Raw genomic sequence first — 17,848 nt, forward strand, 5'->3', positions numbered from 1 at the left:
GGGCTGAGGCTAGCTCCTGCGCATGCGCCCGGGCGGGCCACGCCTCCTGGTGCCGCGCGGACTGCGGGTCACGTTCCGGGGTCGGGCTCACGGTGCTTGGAGCCCTTGCTGCCACGCGGGGCGCCCTGGGATAGCGGCGGGGCCGGCTGGTGAGCGCGCGCGGAGGGGAATCAGGTGGTGGGGGCACGGCGGGGGCCGAGCCAGGAAGGAAGGCCGGGCTGCGCGGGGCTGGGGACATTGCTGGCCGCGCCTGGGTGTTCGAAGATCGCCGTCACCTCGGTGGGACTCCTCGCCCGTTCCCGGGCGTGCTGATGTCCATAGTCTTTCCGAATCCTCTTCCCTCCCGTGTGTCAGAGGTCACCCCTACGTCTCAGATGCGTACGTTGAGAGCCCGAGACCCCGAGCCTGCCCCAGAAGAAGCCTAGTTTCTGAGATTCCGGGGTGCTGTCCTTGTCGACACCCTGCACTCTTGCACTCTAGTCCTCGCAGAGGAAGGGTTGTGTGGGAGGGGATGATACTTAGAATAACAAACCATGGTTAGCAGGAAGAAAGGAATAGGAATGGAGAGTGTAACTTTGGAAAACGGGGGGCCCCTCCACATCCCCATATCCTAATGCCCTCTCTATAACAGATCTAGGCCCTTTCCAGGCACTCCTGATGCCTCATTTGCCTCTGGCCTCTTTTCGACCGCCACTTTGGGGGCTGAGACCGTCACGGGGCCTCCCTAGGCCTCGGCCTCTTTCCACCCAGCCAGAGCCCCATGGATCCCCCATTTCCCGGAGGAACCGTGAAGCAAAACAGAAGCGCCTGCGGGAGAGGCAGGCAGCACTGGAGGCTGGGATAACTGGGAAGAACAAGGTTAGACGACAGAGAGTTTGAGTCTCTGAGAAGACTTGGAGGAAGCTGGGGGAGCATATGGGGCTGGGATCCAGGTGGCTGGGTATCCTGGGAATTGCACCCACCCCTTCTGATACCTGTCCCCCCATCTCCAGTCACCTGCAGGATCCAGTAAGGCCTGGACTCCTAAGGAGATAGTATTGTATGAAATCCCTACAGAACTTGGTGAAAAGAAAGGTAACCTAGGAACTTGATGGCTTTTTCTGTCACATTTTTGTTGCCCATTTGGTCTGCTGAAATGCAGTATGGGAACAAAGTTCAGTGGTTAGTGCAACTGTCCTTTGCTTTCACAGATGTCTCCAGGCCCCTGCCTCCTGCATACAGCCCCCAATATGTTGAGGCTGCCTGGTACCCCTGGTGGGTGCGAGAAGGCTTCTTCAAACCAGAATATAAGGTTAGTACCTGGCAGGGAAGGGACCAAGTGACTTGTAGAGTCTGGAGCTCACAGCCAGTCATATTGCAGAGCCTACTCCAAAAGAATGTGAGAGAGCTTGTCTTTGGTCCTTGGCATCTCCAAACCTTTCTCTTGGCTGGTCCCTCCCTTCCGTCTTATTTGCAGGACTGTTCTGTGCAGTTCTTTCTGCCCTGGAGACACCAGAGGGGGCTATTCCCCCAGGTGACGTCTAATTCTCTCTTTCCCTTTGACTTCTCTTTCCTAGGCCCAGCTGCCCCAGGCCACAGGGGAAATCTTTTCCATGTGTATCCCACCCCCTAACGTCACTGGCTCCCTGCACATCGGCCATGCACTCACCGTGGCCATACAGGATGCCCTTGTTCGCTGGTGAGAGTGGAATGGGACTGCTTGAGTTCTTGGAGGGGAAGTAGCAAGGTGGAGGGGGAGGCGCGAGGTAGCATGTAAGCCCAGGGCTCACGTCAGGGTATTTCACTGCAGGCACCGGATGCGTGGGGATCAGGTGCTGTGGGTCCCTGGTTCAGATCACGCAGGAATAGCTACACAAGTATGCCTTTTGTCAAGTTTTACTTTTATTGGTGAAAAAGACTTTTTCTTCCAAAGCTACCTTATTTTTAGCTTATTTGCTCCTTATCCTATGTAGGCTGTGGTGGAGAAACAGCTATGGAGGGAACAGGGAGTGAGGAGACATGAGCTGAGCCGGGAAGCCTTCCTGAGGGAAGTGTGGAAGTGGAAGGAGGAGTGAGTATGAGGGGCAGGGATGGAGGGGCCGAGATACCAGAGATTTGGGTCCTGGATTCCAAGCCCATTCTTTCCTGAAGAATGGCTTTTCCCACCTGAGGCCTAATTTTTGTCAGAAACGTAATCTCTAGGACCTCTCAGCATTTGGTAGGCTTCTCAGTGTTTAATGTATTTATGTAATATTATATATACGTGTGTACACAAATATGTTCCTGGGTGGTGCAAACAGTTTGCACTTGGCTACTAACTGAAAACCAAAAAAATCGAAACCCATTGTCATCAAGTTGATTCTAACTCATAGCCACCCGATAGGACAGATAGAATTACCCCATAGGGTTTCCAAGGAGTGGCTGGTGGATTTGAACTGCTGACCTTTTGGTTAGCAGCTGAGCTCTTAACCACCGCGCCACCAGGGCTTCACAAATATGTGTGTTTATGGAACACAGTTTTACTGTGACATGCTGAGGTTGCCATGAATTGGAATCAATTCCATGGCAACTGTAAAAAAAAAATGCAATTTTGGAGCTATATTTGGTTAAAGTAATATTAAAATTCAGTTTAACTATTCCTATTTTTAATGTGGCTACTAGAAAATTTAATATTACATATGAGGCTTGCATTGTATTTCTTACTGGGCACCATTGGTCTAGTCTCCCCTGTGAGGCTATGACATTTTGAGGGCAAAGACTGTGTCTCATTCTCAGTAAATAGTTTTAAGCCCCTACTGTGTTCTGGGTGGAGTCCCTGGATGGTGCAAACAGTTAATGCACTCTGCTGCTAACTGAAAGGTTGCTGGTTCAAGTCCATCCAGAGGTGCCTTGGAAGAAAGGCCTGGCGATCTACTTCCAAAAAATCAGCCATTGAAAACCCTACGGAACACAGTTTTACTTTGACACACATGGGGTCGCTATGAGTCGCAAATGACTTATCAGCAACTAGTGACTGGGAGTGTGTGTGTGTGTATATATTGTTTTATTTTTGTTTTTTTGCCACTAATTCCATTGCCTAGATTTCATCACCTGTCTCACTCACCCATTCTCGCTTTCCATCTACTGAAATCACCCTCTTTCTTCTGGCTTTATGTTCAAATGTCATCTTCTCTATGAAGCTTCCTTGGATTTCCCACAAATTGGTTGTCTCTTTCTCTGTTACTGTAGAACTTTGTTTCTTTTAATGTCACGTTATTGTTGTTAGTTACTCTTGCATCGATTTTCACTCATAGCAACCCCGTATGATAGAGTAGAACTGCTCCGTAAGGTTTTCTAGGCTGTAATCTTTACAGAAGCAGATTGCCAGGTCTTTCTCCTGTGGAGCTGCTGGGTAGGTTTGAACTGCCGACCTTTCAATTAGTAGCTGGCCCCACGTGGGGTTGTGTGTCTCCATTAGCTTCTAGAGGCTGGATCAATGCTGTACTCCCTCTTATTTTACCCCAGCACCAAGCACTACTGGGGCATCACTGGGCCTGGTCCATGAGAGGTACTCAGGCTGTGCTTGCTGACGAGCGTTCTCTCTGGGCACAGGAAGGGTGGGGAGATCTGTGAGCAGCTCCGCATGCTGGGGGCCTCCTTGGACTGGGATCGAGAGTGCTTCACTATGGACGCTGTGAGTGTTGATGCCTTGGTTCCTGGGCGGTGGTGGGGTGGGGTGCTTAGAGATCTGTACAGAGAAGGTGACTGTTGTGTGCATTGGGGGTGTTGTGTGCCATCAAGTCAATTCTGACTCACAGAGGCTCTATATTACAGAATAGAACTACCCCATAGGATTTCCTAGGCAGTAATCTTTAGGGGAGCAGATTGCCAGGTTTTTTCTCCCATAGAGTCATTGGTGGGTTTCAACCACTGGCCTTTTGGTTAGCAACTGAGTGCTTAACCATTGTCCCACTAGGTCCCCTTGCATTGGGGGCAGGGGGTGAGAATGCTTGGGTCCTGAGTGGGGCCATAGGCTGAGAAGCGGCTGTCGGATGTGGACGCTCAGGTCATTCTAGGGCTCCTCAGTGGCCGTGACTGAAGCTTTTGTGCGACTCTACAAGGCGGGGCTGTTGTACCGGAACCGGCAGCTTGTCAACTGGTCGTGTGCTTTAAGATCAGCCATCTCGGACATTGAGGTGAGGCAGTGAAAGAGAAGCAGGTTTGGAGAGCTCTGAGGCAAGGTAGGAGAGTCGGTAAGAACTCAGACTCTGGAGCCAGACCGCCTGGATTCAAATCCAGTCCTGCCATCTGAGAGCTGTGTGACATTTGGCAGATTAGCCTTGTTAAGACTCAGCTTCCTCAATCTGTAAATTAGGGACGGTGGAAGTGCCTACGTTGTGGGAGTGTTGTGAGGATTAAATAAGGGCTCATGTAAAGTGTTAGCACACTATCTGGCCATGGTTTAAATGCTCCATGAATATTTGCTGTAACGATCATTGTACAAGAAAATAGGTGAGGGGAGAGGTTTGTGGTCCCGCATCTTTTCGTGGACTGCAGGGAGGCCAGGGTGGAAGGCACGGGTGGCAGTGGGAGATGTGGGTGTGAGCCTTGCAGAAACGCTGCTCTCGGACGCTGCTTCCTCACCCTCTCCAGGTGGAGAGCCGGCCCCTGCCGGGCCGCACGGAGCTTCGACTGCCCGGCTGCCCCGCCCCGGTTTCTTTTGGCCTCCTTGTTTCTGTTGCCTTCCCTGTGGATGGAGAGCCTGGTGAGTGCAGTCCACAGAAGGGCTGCCCGCTGACCTCTATTTCCCCTGTTTTCTTGAGCCCCTGTCAGGCTGATGGGAAAGCCAGTGGGAGGTTGCACAAGGCACCTTTGTATGTGTATGTGTTACTTTGGGCACATTGCTTGAGTATTGTTACTGTCTTCTGGGAGGTTTGTCTAGTTCTGTAGGTATCTGCTGCCCAGGAAAGAGATAAAAGATCAGTTCTAAATGTTCTGACGCGTTCAGAAAAGAGAAAGCTGAGGTGGACTAGTTAGAGGGCATTTCTCGTTTGAAGGGCTGGTGCTAGCCCTGCAGAACGCACAGGATTTGTGATTAGAACACTGAGAACCCCGCAGTGTCCTCTGGGCACCAAGCAAGGACTCTGTTGTTGTTGTTGGGTGCTGTTGAGTTGATAACGACTCCTAGCGACACTGTAAGACAGTAGAACTGCTCCATAGAGTTTCCAAGGCTATAATCTGTATGGGAGCAGACTGCCGCGTCTTTTTCCTGTGGGGCACCTAGTGGTTTTGAACTGCCCACCTTCTGGGTGGCAGCTGTGCGCTTAACCATTGCGCCGCCAAGGCTCCTAAGAAAGGACTCTAGTTGCTTATATTAATCCTTTTCTCCTGTTTCTCGCGCTCAAGTCATTGAGGAATTCTTAGCACCAGGTACCCTCTCAGGCTTCTTGTCATTTGTTAACAGGGAACCCCAGGCTTCTATAGACATTGGCCCTAATTTTCTCCAGTTAGACTCCTGGGACCCATTCAATCTTGACTACTTCCTGCCCCCTCCTATTTCCAGTTCTACTGGTAGTAGATGTGTAGGGAGTGAGTGATGAGGTGGTGACCAGGTATGAGCAGATGTTTGTCTTCAGATGCCGAGGTCGTGATAGGAACCACGAGGCCAGAGACGTTGCCTGGAGACGTGGCTGTGGCAGTCCACCCCGATGACTCCCGATACACAGTAATGAACAGTACACCCATGCTGCCCTGGCCTGCTTTTTGCATGCATTTCTCTTCCCTTCTTTTTAAGATGGTGCCTTCTCTCCTGTTTCCACTCCTTTTCTTAAGACATCGTTTCTCATCTCAGCTTTTCAATGGCCCTGATTCTACTTCCTTCTCTCCCTGATGTTACGCTTGTTTTCTGGCTAGGGGGTAGACAGACTATGGCCCGTGGGCCAGACCCGGCCCACCACGTGTGTCTTTGTGAGGCACGCTAATTTATTTATGTGCTATCTATGGCTGTCTCATCAAGCTTTGCTACAGTGTGAGAGTGGAGTAGTTGTGACAGACTGAATTTGCTCCTTGTTCACAAAACCTGAAATACTCTCTGGCCCTTTAAGAACAAGGTTGCTGACCCCTGCTCTAGTTCTTTACCTTCTGGTTTTTCACCCTGTTTATTCCCAGGGACTCTCAGGCCCCACAGCAAACCTTCCCACTGCACACATGTGCTTGCCTTGATCCTTCTCCCTTCCCTTCAGCATCTACATGGGCGGCAACTTCGTCATCCCTTGACTGGACACCTTCTCCCTCTCATCACGGACTCCGCTGTCCAGCCACACCTGGGCACAGGTGAGTGAAGGTCGTGGGGTGGGGGAGGATGGGGGGAGGGATAGGAGTATAGAGAAGAGGGGGGGTGGCACGGGGGGAGTGGGGAGCCGTGGGCAATGATGATACATCTGGAAAAGGAAGTGTCAAGGGTAGGGTTAAGTGCTCACTGCCGCTCACTCCCCCAGGGGCAGTGAAGGTGACGCCGGCCCACAGCCCTGCTGATGCTGAGATGGGAGCCCGGCATGGGTTGAGCCCCCAGAGTGTCATCGCAGAGGATGGGACCATGACCTCGCTCTGTGGGGACTGGCTGCAGGTGGCTCCAGCTTCAGTGTTCTGCCCCCTTCTACTTTCTCGTTTTCTAGAGGCCTCTAATCTTTGCTCTTGCTGCTTTTTCCCCAGGGTCTTCACCGGTTTGTGGCCCGGGAGAAGATTATGTCTGCACTGAGGGAACGGGGACTGTTCCGGGACCTTCAAAGCCACCCCATGGTGCTGCCCATCTGCAGGTAGCCCCATTTTAACCTCTTTGCTTAGAGCCACCCCTAAAAGGTAATGGATGAGGCTGCAGAATGGTAATGGGATGGCTCTGCACCCCGCACCAGAATACATTCTCTGGGTCAGTTTTACTCACTGCTGTCCCCTTGGTACCAAGGCCTGGCACGCAGTAGGCCCCGCCTCCCTGGGAGAAAGGCACAGGGCTGGAGACGCAGCACACTCACCCTTGCTCCCTTTCAGCCGATCCGGGGATGTGGTAGAATACCTACTGAAGAGCCAGTGGTTTGTCCGCTGCCGAGAAATGGGGGACCAGGCTGCCAAGGTGAGGCTGCAATGCTGGGAAGGACCTGGGGGTCTGGGGCTGGGGAGCTCCCTGAGAATTGGAATGACAGAACAAGGTGGTGGGAGGATCTTCTGCCTGAAGTTCTCTCTAGCTGTGGTCATTGAGAGGAGCGCTGTGCAGATGGAGGCCTGGCTCGTATCCTAACTCAAGCCCCAGGAAATTTGCAGGGGGTTTGGGAGGTCCTCTCTAGTTTTAAAAGCACCTCGGACCCACTTGTTCTGTGCCAGGGGACTGCAAGTGCAGGAAGGGAAGCACTCTCTAAAGGCCCCTTTCCCTCCAGGCCGTGGAGTCGGGGGCCCTCGGGCTCCATCCACCCTTCCACCAGAAGAATTGGCAGCACTGGTTTTCCCACATTGGGTAAGGGCAAGGGGCGCTGTCACCGAGATGGGGATGGGGATGCACTGGTCATGCTGAGAAATCACGGAGTCCTCTTGGCAGGGACTGGTGTGTCTCCCGGCAGCTGTGGTGGGGCCATCAGATCCCAGCCTACCTCGTGGTAGAAGAGCAGGTAAAGGTTTGTAGGAGGGAGCCACAGAGGGGTGGGCAGGAGGAAAGAGCCTTAGGCTAGGAGTCAGGATTTCCAGTGCCAATCCCAGCTCCCTGTCACTGTGTTTCACATCTTAGGTCTTAGTCATGACAAAAGCTCTCCACACCTGTGTCTTCATCTTAACTCCCAGAGGGTGCCAGCCAGCCTAAGACCCCATGAAAGAGCATGAAAACTGAGAGCTGTTTTATACCCATCAGTTGCCATTGTTCTCCTCACTGTCCCCTCACCCCTTACTTCTTTTGCAGGGTGATGGGGAAGACTGTTGGGTGGTTGGGAGGTCAGAAGCTGAGGCCAGAGAGGCAGCTGCAGAACTGACAGGGAGGCCAGGGGCAGAGCTGACCCTGGAGAGGGGTGAGTGCCTGGGCTGTGGGGGGTGGGTTTGGGTCTATTGAGGGGAGCAGATTTGAGATGGAGAAGGTAGAGTTGGGAAGGGTGGGAGTGGGGCATAGAGCCAGACCCCTGGTTTCTTGGGGTGGGGTTGGGGTTGGGCTAAAAGGGTGGGCAGCAGTGGTCTGAGGTCCCAGAAGCCGAGGTTCCAGTTGTCCTCATTCGCTATTCTGTTTCCCAGACCCTGACGTCCTGGACACATGGTTCTCTTCGGCTCTTTTCCCCTTTTCTGCTCTGGGCTGGCCACAAGAGGTGAGATGGGTTGAGAGGGAAAGTCCGTGAAGGTGGGGTGCTGAAGAAAGGGGACACTGGGTGCCTGCAAAGTCTTGAGAAGAGCTAAAGACCCAGGGGTGGGGCCTCTTACTGCCTGTCTCTCCTCCTAGACCCCCGACCTCGCTCGTTTCTATCCCCTGTCACTTCTGGAGACGGGCAGTGACCTCCTGCTGTTCTGGGTGGGCCGCATGGTCATGCTGGGGACCCAGCTCACGGGGCAGCTCCCCTTCAGCAAGGTAACAGCCCTCCAGTGCCCCGCCCCAGCTTTCCCTAAACCTTGTCCTCCCAGCTTTAACCCCCAGTGCAGTGTTTTCTGTATTCCTGGTTCCTCTTTCCTGATTCATTTCCTACCTTAATCCGCAAAGTACAGAGACCAAATATCCCAAGTTACTCTCCAAGGAAAGGCTCTCCAAGCCCTCCTCTCCTGACTCCCTCCATGCCCCCAGGTGCTTCTTCACTCCATGGTTCGGGACCGGCAGGGCCGGAAGATGAGCAAGTCCCTGGGGAATGTGCTGGACCCGAGGGACATCATCATTGGGGCAGAGCTGCAGGTCTGGATGCCATCCAGCACAAGGGATCAAAGAGGGGAGTTGGGGGAGTCACTAGGAGGGATAGAGGGATGGGGGACAGTAGGTGTCACTTTTGGGGGCAAGGCCTCCGAGCAAGGCCCGTGAACCACTTACCCCTCCCCAGGTGCTGCAGGAGAAGCTGAGGGATGGGAACCTGGATCCTGCAGAGCTGGCGATTGCAGCTACAGCACAAGTGAGTTGTGGTGTCTGTGCCATCCCAGCCTCTAGCTCACAGCCACCAGTTTCTTCCGCAACCCAGGCTTCTGGCCCTGCAGCCACCTAGGCATCTGCCACCCGTCTTCTCTTCTGGTTGCAGAGAAAGGACTTCCCTCACGGGATCCCCGAGTGTGGGACAGATGCCCTGAGATTCACACTGTGCTCCCATGGAGCCCTGGGTAAGCCGGGCCAGCCCTAGGCAAGAGAGGTGTTGGAGTGCAGAGAGGGCAGAGCAGGCAGGACTGGGGGCTTCTTGTGCTACTGCTGCCCATGCACAGACTCCCTCATTTCCCTCCCCTCCCAGGGGGTGACCTGAACCTGTCTATCTCTGAAGTTCTGAGCTCCCGACATTTCTGCAACAAGATCTGGAATGCTCTGCGCTTTATCCTCAACGTCCTGGGGGAGAAATTCACACCCGAGCCTGCAGAGGAGGTAAGAGAGGAAGAAGAGGTGCTTCCAAGTGGGCGTCATCAGATGTCTAAGGAAGGCAGCTCTGAGGAAAGCAAAGGCTGAAGGAAAAGAGATGAGCAAGAGGGGAGCCATCCCTGTCCTGAACCCCCTTCTGCCCGCAGCTGTCTCCCGCATCCCCCGTGGACGCCTGGATCCTGAGCCGCCTCGCCCTCACTGCCCAACAGTGTGAGCGGGGTTTCCTCACCCGCGAGCTCTCGCTCGTCACTCACACTCTGCACCACTTCTGGCTCCACAACCTCTGTGACACTTACCTGGTGAGTGAGGCAGGGGCAAGGCCTGGCATTTCCACACCTGCAGACCTGCTTCTAATTCCCCTTGAATTCAGGTTCCATGGCGGGGAGCTGTGAAGTTAAGTTCCTGTTGTCCTCTCAGGAAAGGAAAGGAGATGAGACAGGAAGTCTCCATTCCCCTCTTTCCTGGGCCTTGTTTCTGTGGGGCAGCCTGGGCACTGTTTCCTGCCTTTCACTTGGGGGAAGGAAGAGGGGGCACTTCTGGAGATTAGGCTCAGAGGCAGACAGGGATTTGTGTCAGCCCCTGTGATTGCTGAGCGTGGGCCCTAGATAGGCTGGGGCTAGGAGAGGCCTGGGAGGAAGAGTGGCGTGGTCTTCAGACCAGGGCTTCTCAGACTTGCTGTCTCAGAAGCACCTGGAGGGCTTGTTAAGCACAGATTCCAGGCCCCACAGCTTCTCATTCAGCAGGTTGAGGGTGAGGGTGGTGAGAACTTTCATTTCTGACAAGTCGATGCTGATGCTGCTGGCACAGGACCACACTTAAAACCACTGCCCTACATCATTGTCTCTCAACCTTTGAAAAAACCCATGTTGCCTTTTAATAAGCAAAACACTTAGTGCTTTTCTTCCTAAACTACACATGCCTCTCTGGAAATCGTATTTCCCACTTACCTTTGAAAGTCACTGTCCTAGACTTCCCCCCTTTCTCACGCTCCAGAGCATGTCCTGGGCTCCCTAGTGGTGTGGGATGCTGAGTGCCTCTGCCCCTCCTCTCTCCCAGGAACTGCCCTTTACCCACAGTGTCCCACACGTAGGGAGGATGGAGCTGGCTTCGGGCCCATCCTCTGACCCACTGGCTTCCTCCCCAGGAGGCAGTGAAGCCGGTGCTGGCACGTTCCCCCCACCCCTCGGGGCCGCCTCAGATCCTGTTCTTCTGTGCTGACGTTGGCCTCCGCCTCCTTGCCCCACTGATGCCCTTCCTGGCTGAGGAGCTCTGGCAACGGCTGCCCAGCAGGCCAGGCTGCTCCCCCGCCCCCAGCATCTGTGTTGCCCCGTACCCCAGTGCCCACAGCTTGGTGAGTCACGCACAGATATGGTGTCTTGGGGATGGGCTGTGAGAGTAGTCTAAAAGGGTTTGCTGATGCTCCCTCGTAGTCTAGTGGTTAGGATTTGGTGCTCTCATAAAAGGCTTTGCTGCCATGATGTCATTTACAATGATGGTTCACAGTTTACTGTCATGTCTTCGAGAGGGTGGGTTGTTACTGCAGGGGTGCTATCATTACTTTGGGGTCTTGGGGGGTAGTATGGTATAGTGGTCAAGAACAAGACTTCTGCTAGACTGACACTAGTTGTGTGACCGTGTCTCAGTTTTCTCCATCTTTAAACTCGGGGTAGTAATAGTACGTGCCATGGCTGGGATGAGGGTTAGATGAGTTAGTAACAAAAAAACTCCAAACCTATTGCTATCGAGTCAGTTCCAACTCATGGCCACCTCAGTGCAGTTTTAAGCTTTAATAACTGGAAGGAAAAATAAATGCCATAAACTCACCCAAAAAATCATTTTAAAGTTTAACTATTTAAATTTGTTTTTACACTTATTTGGTTTTGTGCATTTTGAGTAATAATTTGTAATTTAAATTTATTTTGGGCTGTTTGTTATCTACAATCAGAGCCCAGTAGATAGACAACAACCACTGGTTATCTAAAATCTTCATAGGTGACTCTCCATTTTTGCCATGTTTCATTCCTTGAGGTGGTGAATTTTGTGTGGTGGAGATGACAGATCTCGTTGCCCTAAGGACATGGGATGGGTGGGTGGAGGATGGAGCCCATTTGTCAGCTCTGGTCCCTGTCCCCAGGAGCACTGGCGCCAGCCTGAGCTGGAGCAGCGCTTCTCCCAGGTCCAGGAGGCCGCGCAGGGGCTTCGGGCTCTCCGGGCCATGTACCAGCTCACCAAGGCTCGGCCCCGAGGTGAGGCGGGTCCTGGGCACTGGGTCTCTGGGAAGAAGGGGCTGGCAGGGAAGAGGGGATAGCCTGGTGGAACAGATCCCAAAGTTGGGAAGCATAGGGTGGGAAGAAAGAAGGATAGACACTTGACCTGAGCCTCCCTCTTCCCAGTGCTGTTGCAGAGCTCGGAGCTGGGCGAGCAGGGCCTCTTTGAGGCCTTCCTGGAGCCCCTGGGCACCCTGGGCCACTGCGGGGCTGTGGGCCTCCTATCCCCAGGTGCGGCAGCTCCCTCCGGCTGGGCCCAGGCTCCACTCAGTGACACTGTTCAGATCTTCATGGAGCTGCAGGTGACCAGAGAAGATTGGAGGGGAGAGAGGGAGGGATTGAGAAGACATTTAGGAAGGTGGGCTCTATAAAGGTGAGGAGGGGACCTTAGAATGGGGAGAAGGAGGCGTTGGGTGGCCTGCAGAGTCTGAGTCGTCTCTCCCTGTTCTTCCCTAGGGCTTGGTGGACCCCCAGACCCATCTACCTCTGCTGGCTGCCCGAAGACACAAGTTGCAGAAGCAGCTTGAGGACCTCCTAGCCCGGACCCCATCTCACGGGGCGGCAGAGACACAGAGGCAGCAAAGGGTGAGGCCAGGGAAGGCTACCTAGGAAGCCTGTGGGGCTCCTGAGGGAACGTGGGCTGCAAGGGGACAGGCCTCATCCTTGGGTCCTCACCATCTTCTCTCCTCAACCAGCTTTCTTCCCTCCAAATGGAGTTGTTGAAACTAGACAAGGCAGCCTCTCACCTGCGGCAGCTGATGGAGGAGTTTCAGCCCCGGGAGTGTTGAGCTCTAGCTTTCACCATCCCTGTCAGTGTTCCTCTCTCCCAAACCTGCCTCTGAGAACACATTTGTCAGCTGTGGCGGGCTGGAACCTCAGACTGTTGGCCCTCCCTCGTGTTGTGAACAAGGAAACAGGCTGGCTTGGTTGGGTGACTGTGTGTGCCCTGGAGAGGCTCATGCGCCTGCCCGGCCCCTCAGTGTGCAGTGTGAAGTTTAGGAATGAGGAAATCCAGATAAACTTTAAAATCCAAAACATGCCTGCTTGTAGTCCTTTGTCCTCTTCCCTTAGTGGTGACATTCTTGCCTCATTGTTCCCTGAGGAAAGAGAAGGGATGCCTCTTAGCTTCAGGCTCTGGGGTTGCTGTGGGAGAGTGGGTGTTGGGATATGCCTGCCTCTCTGGAGGAAAGGGGAGCTTCCTAGTAATGGGGCAGGGCAGGGACACAGTGATCCCAGTCCTACCTGCTTCCTGGACTTACTGACAATGTCCTGACTTCTAATAGGCCCTTCATCTTTTGCTTCATGCCAAATGGAAGCTTCCGTGCTCCTTGGCCCTATCCCCAGGGGTGCTGAGAGGAGTAGGGACTTCCCTTGGGCCTGAGGGGCTGTGGGGTGTGCTGGGGTTGAGTGCCCCTCACCTTCTGTGCACCTGAGACCAACGTGCCAGAGACACACTGCCCAAGCCCTGACTGAGTTACACACTCTGATATACAGACACCCACCTTACCCACCCCAGACACTTTGTCTCAGCTCACCGGAATTCCGGGGACTGGCCCTTTCACTTCCAAGTCACATTTTTGTCCAGCATCTCTGAGCAGCTACTGGTGATGGAGGCCTATCATCGGCTGGGTCCTCCACGTGGTGTCAGGCATACAGTGCCATTTAATCCTCCCAAGAACCTAATGGGTGGGTGTTAGCTCTGTTTTGGAGATGAAATGTACTCAGAGAATGAGAGTCACTCGTCCAAGGTCTCAGCTGGGCAGCTGGGATTCAGCCCAGTAAATTAGGTGCGAGCTCTTCCTGGCTGCTGTAACAAACCTTCAAATGTAAGAGCGGCTTAGACAGGATGGAATTTTCTTTTAATGGGTGTGAGCAGTGCAGGGCTCCACAAAAATGGGGCTCATACCCCTTTTATTTTTCTGCCATTCCAATAAACTTTGCAGCTCTGGGGCAAAGACCTGCTCCAGCTTCTGTCATCATGTCCACACTCCCACCCAGAAGGAAGAAGGAAAGAAAGGGGTGTGAAGTTTCTCTTTCCTTCCAGTTTGATAAATATTTCTTGAGTACCTACTATGTGTCCCTGTTCTGGACACTTGAATTCATCAGAGAATGAAACAAAGATTTCTACCCTTGTACTTTCATTCATAGGAGGTAGAGTCAGAAATAAACAATCTACATAAATAACAACTAAACTAGTATGCTTGAAGGTCGTAAGTGCTTTGTGGGAGGAAGAAAGAGTAAGGTAAGGGGACTCTGGATTGCATATATTGGGGGACAGGTAATAGTATTAAGTGGGTGGTTAGGGTAGAACTCGTAAAGATGAGATTTAAGCAAAGCCTTGGCAGAGGTACAGAAACTAGTCAAATGGATGGCTGGGAGAAGAGTGTTCCAGGTAGAGGGAAGAACTAGAGCAAAATTAAGGTAGGAGCATTCTGGAGTATTAAAAAGTTACAAGAAGACCAGTGTGGTGGGGCAGAGAGTGAAGAGAATAGTGGAAGGTGAAGTCAGAGAGACAAGTGGCAGGGTGGGGAGTGGGAAAGGTTCAAAGCAGATCACCTAGGGTTGTGCTGTCCAAAGTGGTAGCCACTTGGCTATCTAAAGTAATTTAAATAAAATTATAAATTCAGTTCCTCACATTGGCCACATTTCAAGTGGCTAGTGACTACCATACTGGTCAGTCCAGATTATAAAACATTTCTACCATCATAGAAAATTCTATTGGAAAGCACTGGTCTAGGACCTTGTAGGCCATTTTAAGGATTATTGTTTTTTCCCTTGAAAATGGAAGCTCCTTTCCTTTCAAGGGGATTACCAGGAAGTTGGACACTTCCTTTCTACTAGCATCCCATTGGAGAGAACCTAATCACATGGGTGTATCTAGCTGCAAGAGAAGCTAGGAAATACTTCAGTTGGGTAGCCATATGTTCAGCTAAAATTTATGATTATCTAAAAGGAGGAGAATGGCTATTAGGGGGATAACTAGCAGTCTCTGCCACCCTCACATCTGGTGAACCCAAAACATTCTTTTCACTGCACTGCCCTATTTTGAGTCTTGGAAGTGTTCTTTTTTTTTGGAAAAGAATCTGAAAATCACACCCTGGTGATCCCAGGCCCTGAGATCTAGGAACCAGGTTGAGGAGCAGTTAGCTGTCTGCTCCTCCAGCCTCTTGGGGATTCAGACATCCAGCCCCCCTACTTGTTTGGGGCCCTACACACCTGATCCATGGGTGTCACCTGCCCACTGCTGCAGGCTAGGGACAAGTCGTGAAATACTGGTCTCCTCGAGTCCTGGCTGCCTCTTCTTGGGCCTAATTGTACCAGGACAATTGTAAACGGGGTGGAAGGAGTTTTGTATGTTTCCAGTCTCCCACTTCCTATGCTCCCCTTGTCTTTGGGGCGCTCTGTAGTCTTCTCCACCTTCCTCCAAAGGAGCCACTTTCATATGGTGGTGATGGGGGGTGGTATGTGGAGAATTGAAAGCAATCATATCCGTACCCCCAAATGGTCAAGTGTGGGCAAGAGAGCTGGTGAGAAGTCAAGACAATCTTGAGGAGGAGAGTCAGTTAAGTACCTGGCTCAGAGGAAAGCAGGTAAGGAGAACCCTGAGCCCCCATGGGGACTAGAAATTACATGTTGGGACCAAGTTTCCATCCTGATAACAAAAGCTACCATCCATGCCCACTTGCATATGCCAGGCACTGTGGTATGCGCCTTGGGTGTCTTAGCCATGTAATCCTCCCGACAATCCTGTGAAGCAGGAGCTATTATTCCCCTTAATTTGTAGGTAAGAAATTGAGGTTCTGAGAGAATAAAAGCTTGCCCAGATTCAAGCTGGGACCTGTGTGACTGACTATCCATTCACAAGTCTGGCCAGTACAGGCACTGCTGACACCCTCCTCCCCACCGCTGCAGCCCAGCTGGCTGTCCTTTTACCAGGAGTCATTGAGATGAACTCACCTGAGCTGCCTCCCACCCCACATCCTACCCCGATGGACCTGTGTGGGTCACTGTGTCAGGAGACTGTGTCCTAGGGTGTTCTGTCCACATCCCTGCTGGGTTTCCTGAGTCCCCAACCCCACAGCTCAAGCAAAGGGAGATGAAATGAAAATCCTGTTTAAACCTCAATTTCTTTATCTGTAAAATAGGATAACGATACCCATTACACTACATTTGTCCCTGGGTGGTGCAAAAGGTTAACACACTCAGCTGCTAACCAAAAGGTTGGTGGTTCGAATCCATCCAGGGGTGCCTTGGAAGAAAGGCCTGGCAATCTACTTCCCAAAAAAATCAGTCATTGAAAACTTTATGGAGCACAGTTCTATTCTGACTATGTGGGGCCACCATGAGTTGGAGTTGATTGTTGACAACTGAAAACAACAACAACAACAAAAAACACCCGCCTACATTCACGACTGCTGCAAGCATTGGAATGGGAAAACATGCCTGTCACAAAGTAGGAATTCAATCAATATTTCTTTTCTATTCCCATCTGTTCTGAAGATCTCAATTGGAAGTGTGTATGTGTGTCCCCAGTGTGTGTGTGGCCCCAGAGAGTTAATTCCCAGATTCCTTGAAGTTGAGGGAGACAGTGTCCATCACCGGCCCCTCTGCTCAACAGCCCTGAGGGGAGAGTCAGACTTGGGATCCAGCTCTGTCCTGCCAGCCCCACACTCGTGGACACAGAGTTGACTCTTTGAATTCAGCATGTTTACTGCCCCTCCGTAGGGGAGGGCCTGCTGGAAGACAGGGCCAGGATACACCCAACACCCCAGAGGCCAAATGCCCTGGCCAAGAGGGGCACAGGGCTAACTGCTCTCAGACTTTGCAGGTGACACGCTGTAGGGATCCTGCATGATGGAGGGTGACATTGGTCCCTGGTGGGAGATGTAGGAGGAGGCAGAGCTGGGGAAGAGAAAGGGTTAGAGAGGTGTAAGATGGCTCCTCACGCACACCCCGAGACAGCCAGACCCTCACTGAGTGGCCCAAACAGACTCAGAGAAACACACTCGAAGTTCACACAGCCCCATTCTTTCCACACCCAAAGAACTACCTTCTCGAGCAATCCCAGGAAGCTGGAGTCATAGGAGGAATTTCCTGGAGAAGACTCCTTCAGCCTCAGTTGCAAAGTCATACCTGGCCCTAGGGACCCAAAAGTATGGCTTAGGACCCAGCAACCAGGGGTGCAGGCACTCCTCCTTCCCCATGCTCCCTTCACACTCCCTCCTCCCCTCCACCCTGAATCCTTGGAGGCTCAGGTCTGGGGGCCTCCATCTCTCTCAGGACCAAAGAGTCCCACTCCCCTTCTCAGGCCTGTTCTTGGCACAAGACCCAGGTGTCCAGCCCTGCAGCCCTCACCTGTTTCGTGTGAGTTGCACAGGAGAGTCAAGAGGAGGAAGAGGGGCAGCGCGGCCCCCATCATGGCCATCTTGCTTCTGGGATGACTGAAGAGATATCTGAAGACCCGGCTGGCTGCTCCTTAAGTCCTGCTCTCCTATACCCCATGCAGTCCTTAGTGCAGGGGTTTAGGGGCAGATGAGAGGGGGAAGCTGGGAAACTGGATTTTCCAGTTCTCCCAGTATGGCTTCGAGGACCCAGGAGAGGGCCATTCACTGGGCCCTTGGGAGAAGTAGAAGGGGGTCCTCTTCTTCCTCAACCCTGCACCCTACCTCCTCCCCCATGTCTGGAGGCTCAAGGTGCCCAGGTCCTACAGAAAGGGAAGTGGAGAGGGAACTCAGGATCAGGAAGTGCCCCTCCTGCAGGTGTCTGGGCCCCACCCAGGCCTGGGTCTCTCATCGCTCTTTAGGGATTAATTATTAACTGCAATTAATTTCCATCATCCATGCCACCGAATGGCTCAGGAATGTGGGTCCAAAAGGGAGGGGTGGATTAGCCAAGTTCCTTCCCAAACCCAAGTGTCTCACTCTCCCTGCCACTGTGGCTTTCTAGGTGAGAAATCTGGGTAATGGGGAACTTCCACCTTTGAATGTTTTGTATCATCCTAGATACTCAGGTGGAGGCATGAGTTTTCATTAAACACTCCTTCCACTCCCTGCCTTGC

General features: G+C 52.6%; 2 protein-coding genes across 2 annotated transcripts; one reads left to right on the forward strand and one right to left on the reverse strand.

Annotated features, from left to right (window-relative positions):
• The first annotated feature begins 645 nt into the window (after nucleotides 1-645).
• On the forward strand, nucleotides 646-12,578 carry VARS2 (valyl-tRNA synthetase 2, mitochondrial). The gene is made up of 29 exons (XM_004390398.1): nucleotides 646-858; nucleotides 993-1,074; nucleotides 1,191-1,291; nucleotides 1,557-1,678; nucleotides 1,790-1,856; nucleotides 1,953-2,050; nucleotides 3,571-3,652; nucleotides 4,035-4,154; nucleotides 4,612-4,723; nucleotides 5,595-5,683; nucleotides 6,201-6,291; nucleotides 6,456-6,583; nucleotides 6,670-6,773; nucleotides 7,003-7,084; nucleotides 7,386-7,462; nucleotides 7,544-7,619; nucleotides 7,898-8,003; nucleotides 8,221-8,291; nucleotides 8,423-8,548; nucleotides 8,759-8,863; nucleotides 9,006-9,074; nucleotides 9,198-9,276; nucleotides 9,402-9,529; nucleotides 9,670-9,822; nucleotides 10,668-10,874; nucleotides 11,658-11,769; nucleotides 11,917-12,092; nucleotides 12,247-12,375; nucleotides 12,486-12,578. Exons 1-29 carry the CDS (start codon nucleotides 658-660, stop codon nucleotides 12,576-12,578), a joined length of 3,186 nt encoding a protein of 1,061 aa, XP_004390455.1. The 5' UTR covers nucleotides 646-657.
• Nucleotides 12,579-16,605: 4,027 nt separating this feature from the next.
• On the reverse strand, nucleotides 16,606-17,206 carry SFTA2 (surfactant associated 2). The gene is made up of 3 exons (XM_004390389.1): nucleotides 17,146-17,206; nucleotides 16,841-16,929; nucleotides 16,606-16,692 (listed from the first exon to the last, which is right to left on the reverse strand). The coding sequence occupies exons 1-3, from the start codon at nucleotides 17,204-17,206 to the stop codon at nucleotides 16,606-16,608; spliced, it is 237 nt and encodes a 78-aa protein (XP_004390446.1).
• Nucleotides 17,207-17,848: the final 642 nt, after the last annotated feature.

The sequence above is a fragment of the Trichechus manatus genome, unplaced genomic scaffold (assembly GCF_000243295.1).
Source record: "Trichechus manatus latirostris isolate Lorelei unplaced genomic scaffold, TriManLat1.0 scaffold00295, whole genome shotgun sequence".
NCBI lineage: Eukaryota > Metazoa > Chordata > Mammalia > Sirenia > Trichechidae > Trichechus > Trichechus manatus.

Excerpts from the sequence above, each read along its gene's own strand:
- SFTA2 (XM_004390389.1), bottom strand. The coding sequence starts at position 17,206 with ATGGGGGCCGCGCTGCCCCTCTTCCTCCTCTTGACTCTCCTGTGCAAC. Across the intron at positions 16,930-17,145 it reads GTGCAACTCACACGAAACAG|GGCCAGGTATGACTTTGCAA; the intron begins GTGAGGGCTGCA and ends TTGGGTCCCTAG. Across the intron at positions 16,693-16,840 it reads TCCTGGGATTGCTCGAGAAG|CTCTGCCTCCTCCTACATCT; the intron begins GTAGTTCTTTGG and ends TCTCTTCCCCAG.
- VARS2 (XM_004390398.1), top strand. The coding sequence starts at position 658 with ATGCCTCATTTGCCTCTGGCCTCTTTTCGACCGCCACTTTGGGGGCTG. Across the intron at positions 8,004-8,220 it reads AGAGCTGACCCTGGAGAGGG|ACCCTGACGTCCTGGACACA; the intron begins GTGAGTGCCTGG and ends TCTGTTTCCCAG. Across the intron at positions 12,376-12,485 it reads AGACACAGAGGCAGCAAAGG|CTTTCTTCCCTCCAAATGGA; the intron begins GTGAGGCCAGGG and ends CTCCTCAACCAG.